The following is a 10022-nucleotide window of genomic DNA, read 5'->3' on the forward strand; positions in this document are numbered from 1 at the left end:
GTAGTGAACAAATTGTAGAATTTCTGTAAATTAAGCACTGTATTTTAAGTGAGAAAACATTGAACTCATTCACCTCTCATGTCTCTGGAGAATCTCCTGCTAAGCATTTGAACTACTGAAATGGCTAATTTCCAAGCATACTCATAAAGTCCCCCATGCCTTTTATGTGGTGGGTTTTTTGTTTGGGGGTTTTTTTGGTGGTGTTTTTTTGTTTTGATTTGATTTTTTTTTTTTTTAACCATCTACTGTGTACATACGTTCCATCTCCTATTGCATAGCCAAGGGAAGCTTAGGGATGTATTTTTTGGGCCTTTTGGAGACTGAAAACTTTGCATGTGTTCTGTGCCTCTGCTTAGCATTTTTAATGCCTCCAGGTTTAGAGTTCCTCACAGCTTTGGTGTATATATACAGGCCCCTTAAATCAGAACCTGTATGCATTCTCAGTTTTTAGTTCTTTACATTAGTTTCCTTGGAGGTTTTTTTCCTGAGACACTAAGGGATTCTTATATGAACATGCTCTTACAAGAACATACAGAGGTACAAATGATGATTGGCATAGAATCTATAGTTTGCTTTCACATCTGTGTTAGAATTATTTTGTTTGTTTGCTTTGTTATTGTTTGTTTTCCTTTGTGTTTTCTTTCAGGAACATGAATGTAAATTAACGCGGGAAATAGTGGAATTAATTGACAGGGAAGTTGATCTTATGTCGAGAGAGGTGAAAGAATGCAACTTAGAAGGTCTGAGGAAAAGAATTTGTACATTATTTCTTCAGTATATTAAAACTCCAAAGTTTAACCCTGAAGTTGCTAGGATACTTAAGGTATTATTCCTATTTTGCAGTCTGACATAGTGGCCGTTGATCTAAGGATGGTTGAGAAGGGGAATGGAAAACAATGAAAGCTTTTTTATTTTACATTTTGCTGTAGAATTGCTGGAGGAGTTCCTCAAGAATTAAAATGTAGCAAGTACACAGGCTTCACACAAAGAAGCTTATATCATATAGGAAGCATGGGGCATAGACTTGGGTATAAGAACCTGACAAGTGGCTGGTAGTGCTGAGAGCGCCCAGGAGCTCTATGTATGAAATAAAAAAAATCTGAGAATTATAAATGGTAGATCTTATGGGATGGTAACAGTAAAATATAATAGCAAATGGGGAACCAATAGAGAGAGCAATTATATTTTTTTTCCCACTGGACAAGGGGCAGCATCCCATGTGTCCAGAAAGGAAGAACATTGACATTGTCGTAGTGATGTCTAATAAGCTTGCATCTAAGCGAGAGCTGTTAAGAACTTCTGTTTTACAACCAGTTGCTACTTTATGAGAAGTGGATATAGCTATGGAGATAGTGGTAAACACCTCTCAAATTGTGTGATTGTTTTTCTTTTCTGACTACAGATTACAATTAAAAATATGATTCATTATCATATATTGCTGCTTTAAGCAGCAACATGTATTCTGCATCTATCAGAAGAGGATTCCTCTTACAGTGGTTGATGGTATCTCAGGAATAAAAAATTTGTTAGTAAATGTTAGTGGGATTTAGAACCAACTAACAGTTACTTTACACCAGGTTTATGTTATAGCAGAGACTGGAGATGGGAGATCTTTGTCTTCTGTAGCTGTTGGTTAACTGTACCTTGAGTTGAAGGCTGAATTGCACCTGTATTTGTATTTGAATCTTGTAACCTTCTGTAGACCATAAAAAAGATGGCAATTCATCAACAGACAGTCAAAGTGACCAAATCTTCAGGGTACTTTCAGATGGCAGATGACCACAACAGGCAGCTGGATTATCAGACTACTCAAACTACCCAATTACAGACTTGGGCCCTCTGCACAGACCCCACTATATTCTTTCCAGAACCCTTGAAGTAATATGAGGGTGAAGAGGTTATTAGCAAGTTTAGTTTATCTTCCCCTATATTGTTTTTGGACACGTGGCTCCGATGATTTTATATTCTTATGACAAACTATTAATATGCCCATAATCTCAGGGTTTTATCTTTGACACAAAGGGCAGATTCTATATGAAAAATCAAATGCAGAAGAATTAGTTTCTCTTTTATCTGTGTTGTCATCTTTCCAGAATGGCTGACAATCTGCATACATAAAAGCACCATCAAGAGCACTGGAGCGTAATGTCTAGGATCTTCATATAGCTTAAAAACAAATTGACTGATTTGTATAACTGATTTTAACAAATACAGTAAGAAAATAGAATGGCTTTCGGTCTTCTATTAAAAAAACACAACTATTGGAGATTTTAAAATAAATATTACTGGCTTTTACATATTAGAATACTTGGATAAGCATATGTAAAATGTGTTCCGATAGAGTTAGGGTGACACACAAGTAAAACAAAGATACTTTGTGGTAAATTAACTTCTTTTTTTAAATCTTTTAGGTTCCACCAGATCCCTTAAAGCTTTATAAAAATGTTAACTTCTGTCATAGTTGCGAAAATTACTTACCATCTACTGAATTTCCTGTTCCTGCTAATTCCCGCACCATTGGCAGATGTCGCTTGTGTTGCAAGCTTGATAATGAGGCTCGGCGTCGGGAAACATTTTTGAAGTACAAACTTATACTAGAAAATCTCAGAAAGTCTGAAGCTGATTATCAGGATGATGCTAAAATTGTTTTCTTAATTCAGGTACTGTCTGAAAGAGCATTACTGCTAATGGGAACAGGAGGCTTTGACTATAATTTTTCCTTTATTTTGTGTATTTTTTGACAGGTGGAGAAATAGGCTAAAAGCTACAAAAACTTCTTCCTGTGATATGGGATGTTCCATACCATAAAGAAGAAGCACTTAAGCTCTTGAAGTATAGCTGTACTTTCAAAAGTGGTTACAAGCTGTACATTAAAAGAAGGTAGAAGTCTAGCTGACAGGTCAAAGAATCAGATGATCCAAACCCTTCTTCTGGTTCTCCTGTGGCCATCCTGTTGCTTAAAGATACTGGCATCATCTGTAAAACAACAATAATGTTTTTGCAACTGTAATATCCTTCAAGACATAATGCTAGTAAAACATTTTGAGCCGTGTTATTTTGATTGTTTTACTAATACAACTAAATTGTTTCGTGTTCTCAGAAGGAAAGAAATAATGATGCTGAGGTTTTGACATTCCTGTTCTATGTCAGTAGAATATCCATATAGTTGGAAGTTTTACTGTTTTGCATTTATTAGGAGAGGGATTCACTAAATATTTTGATTTTCTAAAATTTTTACTATCATCTGTAATAATCTGTAATCTTCTGCAATAGTACTAAGTAGCTAATGTTTCTTAATAATCATTACTGGAACAACTCAGTTCAAAAACTTCTTGCCCCTGTCTTCAGCAAATTCTGTCTTTTAGTTGTTATTACTTATTTTGTCAACAAAAGAATTTGACATCCAATATCCACTGGGAAAGTTTTAAATCTGAGGTAATCGCAAGTGTTACTTATTGAAAATATTGAACAGCCGAGATTTATTTGAACTTTCTGAGATTTAGTAATAAAATAATCTCTACAGCATCAACATTCATAGAACAGTTTTTGAACTGTATTTTCAGTATATCTGAAACAACAACCAAGCAAACAAAAGTCAGTCATCAATATCCCACTGCTACCAAAACAAGCCATGCTGTGGTTTAGCACTTTGCCCATAACAGCTGCCAAAAGGAAGCTTGCGATTCTCTAATTATCAGGCCTGTGTTAAGAACTATTATCAAAAAACCTGGATTTTGTAGATGTTGTTCATCCATATTGATTTTCACTTAAGCTGAAAAGTTTTTTGTCTGTGTCTTAGTTTATCTTAATATATAAACATCCTCCAAAATTTTTTGGACCTCTCTGACATCACATCACTTGTGATGGCTGATGGCCACTGGTGCACTGAAACATGACTGCTTCTTAACTGCTGACACCAAAAGCCCTCACTTGCAGTTCCATTTGTGGTTCTACCACTGCAACATCTCTAGATACTGCGTCATTTTCATCCAAATTAACTTCAAGTTCTTCTCTTTAGAGTTGCAAATATATAAACATCAGAGGTTTGTATCTTAAATCACTAATTTTGTTGGGGTTTTTCCCCTGTCATTTCTTTAAAATATTATTTTTTTATGAGCTTTTTTTTTTCTTCCCCTCCCAAAAAGCTGTCTGTCCCCTACTCCACTTATATCCAGAAAAGAACTCTGAGGCATCTAGAAATTACTTGGGCACAACTAAAAGTCTTTTGCAGCAGCAATGACAGCTTCATTCATTGCCCAGTACGGTACCATTACTGGCTCTGTATTATCTGTGGATAGACACAAGGCTTTTGAAAGAAGATAAAAGATTTCTCTTCAGACAAAAGATTTTTCTTCAGATCTCTTGTATACTGATTCTATGTTTGGATTGACCACCTATATGAGTGCTGCTAAGGTTTAAAAGGCAAAAAGCAGTTGGTGAGAGTTATGGTGATTCCACTAAATTCTGCTTACTGCAGCTAAAGACCTTTTTGGTATGAAAACGAACTAGTTCAGCAAATATGTCAAGTCCTGAGGCTGCCTGTTATTCTTTCAGAGGGCTTACCTATGCCATGCTCCTTAGAATCAATGGTACGTACTATGGCTTTGACTTTTTTTCTTGGTGAGCAACACCCTAACGGGAATGTCGTATTCACGTGAAGTTCACTTAACTCCTTTACTGGTTTGCTGCCTACCATTGTTTCCCAGTCTCAGCTGCTGAACTGCGATGATACTTGCTCTCAACCCACTAGACAACAGTGCTTGAAGGCCGTTTTTGTTTTGTGTGAGCACAGAACAAGATGGGGGAGGGGAAGAAGGGAGAAGGAAAGCATCATTTGAAATTAATTAAATGTAAAATTTCACAGCAAAATGCATGCCTACCTTTAGAAAGTACAGAAGTCTCTTAACTCAAACTCTTCCCCATAACCAGAGAAGTTTTAACATAGAACAAGTGTTTGCCTATTTTTCAGCAGAAAAAAAATTGTAATCCAGGAAAAAGGAAGAGTCAAATTATGAATCCGTTTTACGTGGGCTTATATAACTCAGTATAGATTTTTGCAAGTTCTGGTAACTTTTGAGATGTGCAGCTTAGCAAGAAGCTGGTAGTAGTTGCTAATATGTCTGCTTGCAAATTTCTGACTTCTAAGAAGATAGACAAGTTATTTGAAATTTTGTGAAAAGGAGGAATTATTGAAAACAGAAGCCAATTAGTGAAACCTAATAAAGGAGGCCCTGTAGGACCAGATTTAAGACCAGATGTAGGAGCAGTCCTATATTCCTGGAACCAGTAGGCACAGATTTATTATTCAGTGGAAGTTCTAAGCCCAGCTTTTATCATACATTTTCCCTGGCAAGGGTTTACATGGGCTCCTGGATTTTGGAAGCAAGATGGATGAGAATACATGAGGCTGCGTTTCAGTAAAGCAGTGTATTGGTACAGTTTCCTTCATCCTTTGTCAGGAATTTAATAAGTAAAATGCAAATAGTGTTATGTAATTAATTAAGATTTCTTTTTAGAGGAATAAATATTCTTCAAATGGCTAGCTTGGAGGAAAACATATTTAAAAGTCTGTTGTTTACAGAATCCTGTAGATAAAAATCTTCTAATAATTTTCCATGACTAATACGGCGAAGAATTAATGGAGGGTGACAGAAAAACTTTCCAAACTTAAGTGGTAACTGCTATCCCAATTTCTTCCTTTTTTTTTTTTTTCTTTCAAGAGGCTGTTTTTATCAAGATTTAATAGTGATTTCAGATGGCTAGTAATAAACAAATTAAGATTGATGTAAATTAGCCTTAGACATAGGTTAAAAGTACATTTAAAGGCCTTTCTGTACTAGAGAACCTTTGCAAACAGACCTTATATTATTTTTTGTTAATATTGTAGCATAGCTACTTGATCTTACAATCTCATTTGGTAAAATCAAAACAGTATCATGAGCACAATAAATTCTCCATATGTCAACAGCAGAGTGAGGGGAAGAAAGCAAAGCAGGCATTGATTCGGGGTCTGTCATAGGTGGGAGTTTTTCTTGTCCTAATTTCCTGCATTTTCCAGGCCAGATTATTCTGATTATATGTAAACTTTAAGTAATTTAGTAATGTAATACCGTTAATTCTGAATCCAAGAATGAAATGGTGAAGTCATCTCATACATTATTGTTATTAACCAAAAAGGTCTGAACAGGCTTAAGCATGCTGCGTGAGAAAAAACCCCGTGAGATTTAAGAAGCTTTATAAGAGCAGTTAAACAACCAGGATGTCAACGGAAGATATGAATTGCCATTGGCAGAGACAATCGGAGAATGTACTGGTTTAGAGATGATACAAGGAAAATGCAGTTAGTAATTGCCACGCCATGCTAAAGGAAGATGTGTCTGTCTAGGCATTCTTTAACCAAGTGATTATATGACACATGCATAGAAAATTTTTTTACTCAAAGCTTTGTTTGGATTCTTATATGGTTACAACACTTTTGTTGTTGAATGAAACATACTTCTTCCTTCTTACCCCTGTTTTCCACTTCAGCACCAAGATCTGCAGTACATGATTGAGAACATATGGGGCTGTCAGTCAGCTCTCAGTGCCTGCAGCGACCTCTACGATTTGGTTATGGTCAGATGGGATAAGCAGCGTGAGTGGTCTCCGTGGAACACTATTCTCCTCACTAAAGATGAGGCAGATGCACACCTTAAGCTGTGTAACCTTCAGAAGGTAAAATTTGATGGGCTTAATTTTTTTTACAATACTTATGTTTTAATAGAATCATGTGACTAATGATATTTGGCCAAATTTAGTTCTTACACTCATCTGTGTTTAAACTGCCCCATTGTGACCATTTAAATGATTGCATCTGCACTATTAAAGAAAACAGGCACTAGTCCAGAGGGTAGCTGGCATATACAACTCGCATCCATGTCCCTGAACTCTGTCTTGCCCTGATTCTCCCTCCCAAAATGGAAGAAGCCAAGTGGCCTCATCCATGCTGCCAACTGAGAACAGTGTTGGGCCTATGCTCTTCCCTCAGCTGAGATCAGGCCAGAGCTGGCCTGGATGAAAGACATGCTAAAGGTTGACCATAAATACTGTGACGATTGTGGTCCTGTGCTCTTGCACGTCACTGGCCTCATTAGTTTCTGGCCTTATAAATTTCTCATCCAATAACAGAATGGCTCTTTTTCTAGAACTTCACCATTTGTCATAATAAAATTTGTCTCAATTTACTTTTATGTAGATGTCATTTAAGTACCCCTGACAATGTAATCTTACAGTTTGCAATTAAGCAGTAAAAACATAATTGCTGTTCTGACTTAAAAGAACTTAAGAATTTAAAGAAGTAATTGTGTATTTTTACACCACTCCCCCCAAATTCCATATCTAAACATGGTAATCTGGTAAATATCTCACTCCACTGGACATCATATGGTACAGTATTTAGCTTTCTAAGGCACAGGAGAATCCTGTGAGCTGTGTTTGTCCTGCAATTAGTAATGGATTATTAAGCCTTTCACCTCTAGGTTATTGATTTATGTAAGTAGTGATTGAGGTCATTGTTGTATAGTGTCCTTTTGTTCAGGGTTTCCTTAATTTAATTTCTAACACAATATGTGTGCATCACAAATGCAACTTCAGCTGTGACGCATTGCCCTTCTTTTGGGGAGTCTTGAGAGCATGTGATAACTGAACTGACAGAGAAAATTAATTGCTCTCTTAATGAAAGGTTTGCTTTGGGGATGAAATATATCAGTCAGAGAATTCTAAAGGTAAAGGGAATTCTGCCATCCATGATATTTTTTTGTGTGTGCGCTCAACTTGTGTCTTCAAACAGGCACATGTTTATGTGAGCATTAACTTTAAAAGGTAAAATCAGTTTCAAGCTGGAAATTCCTTTATTGACACCTCTGTCTCACTTTCAGTCAACAAGGCAGTCTGAATCTAGCAATGCTTCTCTGCATCCATAAATTTATGTTACTGTCATTATGGCAGACAAAGATTCTGATTACGCACTTAGCTTCATAAGTCAGGATGTCTTGGTCAAATAGATGCCATTAACATGATTAGGTCCAGAGCTTCAGCGGAGGTGGGAGTTAGGCCGGAAGAGCAACAGGTAAGGTGTGCAAGCTTGCCTAGAAATTCTAAGGTGTTTTCACTTAGCTGTGGACCAGCCATAGTGAGGAGTCACCTTTCTTCACTGGTAATGGCCAATGCTTTGTTTCAAAAACAAAATGAGTGTGAAATAAGGAAAATGAGGCAAAGTTAGAATGCCGTAAGTTGGATCACTGTTTTTCATTCACCGAAACAAAAAAAGGCCTCTCAAGCACTTTCTTTAAAAGCAATTATTCATAACGACGACTATAGCGATAGCAAAGTGTTTTTTCAACCAAATATTCTGGTTATTTTTTACATTCTATTAACTATTACTAATCACTAGAAATTTAGGAAAATGTCATCACAGAATGCAAAGACTGACTGAAATGCTGCAAAATGCTTGCTGCCATGATTATGTGTAAATAATCACTCTGATTCTTATCAAGGAATTTTCCTATAGTCATCACCTTGCAAATGTTGATACTTAAGCATTGCCTTTTGTAATTTTCAAAGATAAGTGCAAATGTTCTTACCTGAAAAGAAATAAATAAGTTTTATCTTGAACGGATAAAAAAAATGCTGGAAGATTTTCTGTTTTTAAAAGATGACTAATATTTCACAAGGAGTCATTAGTAATTTTCTCTATTGGGCCATAAGGTAGCAGTATAGAACTACAAAATACTTCATTATGTATCATATATGAATAAATTATCTGACTTAGTTTATTAAGGGGTCACTATTTATACTGTCTAAAATATGAAGCAACATGTAGATTGTTAGATATTTTAATTGTATTTAATGAGATTTGGATTTTTTTTCCCTTTCAGGCTTATAAAGCAGCATTTATTCACAGAATAAAAAATAAGCATATCCGGGCAAAAAACTACTTTGCTCAGATTCCAGCGATGACATCATTTTTGCATAGGAGTGACAATCAGGCTAATGCAAATGAATTTTTAATAGCTACGTCTATTCCTACTGCTACAAAAACATAACTCTTGGGCGAAGTTAACTGAAGTTAAAGAAGTTAACTGAATTATTGATTAATACAATTGCTTGATTTTAAAGAAATGTACTTTTCATCAATACCTTAATTGTATTACACAGATCAAAATAAACTTCTGAGGATAAAATAATTTGATCTTGACTAGTCAATATAACTGCATTTGATGTTTTGTAACCTCATTATTTAAAAAGTAAAATGTTATTGATGAGCTTTGTAAACTAAATTCTTAGAGCAATGACTGTCTTTCTATGTATGCCTGTGTTGCTTGGAACATTCTGTCTGTAATGTAATATCCCCATTGGGGAAATTTAGCTAATTCTTTGTCACCTTTTAATTAGAAAAATAATACTATAAACACTGTATTAAATTTATTTCTCTCATCTTAAGCATATAAGGCAGAAAACCCCTCAAAACCTAAATTTCTACAGAACAGCAGAATTGATATGCCCTTGCAAGTACAGCTGCTTTGCCTTGCAAACATTTGTGCAAAAGAATAGCTTTACTTTTTATAGCTCATCTTGATGGTCATAGTGGAACTGCCAGCATGTAATTATTGTATCCAAGATCTTGAAATTGTTGTAAATCAGACTTGTAATTTGAAATACACAACACAGACTGTTTGGAACATGTTTATTTTTTGAGGAGCTTGTGTTATTTAAGGTAGAAGTCAATTCTCTCCATAAACATATCTAAATAAGTTTATGTTTGATTATAGTTACAGAGAAAAATATGATATTATGTAGATTCAATGAAGTCCTACAGAAAGTTGCAAAGTTGTACTTGAAACCTCTATTCTAGACATGACCCAGGACAAAGCCTTTTGCTCTGACAACTGTCTAGGAAAAAGCGGTAGCATTTACAAACAGAAGTAAACATATATTTGGCAGCAAACAGCTGGAAACCAGATTGACTCCATCAATAGAACATG

General features: G+C 35.6%; 1 protein-coding gene across 4 annotated transcripts in view; it reads left to right on the forward strand.

Moving 5' to 3' along the window:
* Nucleotides 1-9736, forward strand: part of IQUB (IQ motif and ubiquitin domain containing) — a 27729-nt gene extending 17993 nt beyond the window's left edge. For 3 of the 4 annotated variants that reach the window (XM_054804551.1, XM_054804578.1, XM_054804569.1), the window contains 4 exons: nt 647-823; nt 2412-2660; nt 6529-6714; nt 8916-9736. In XM_054804551.1, coding sequence (XP_054660526.1) covers nt 647-823; nt 2412-2660; nt 6529-6714; nt 8916-9083 — 780 coding nt within the window. In that variant the 3' untranslated portion in view covers nt 9084-9736. The remainder of the gene's footprint in view (nt 1-646; nt 824-2411; nt 2661-6528; nt 6715-8915) is intronic. The other variant, XM_054804559.1, reaches the window with a different exon arrangement.
* The last annotated feature ends 286 nt before the right edge of the window (nt 9737-10022 follow it).

Source organism: Grus americana, chromosome 1 (genome assembly GCF_028858705.1).
Source record: "Grus americana isolate bGruAme1 chromosome 1, bGruAme1.mat, whole genome shotgun sequence".
Lineage (NCBI taxonomy): Eukaryota > Metazoa > Chordata > Aves > Gruiformes > Gruidae > Grus > Grus americana.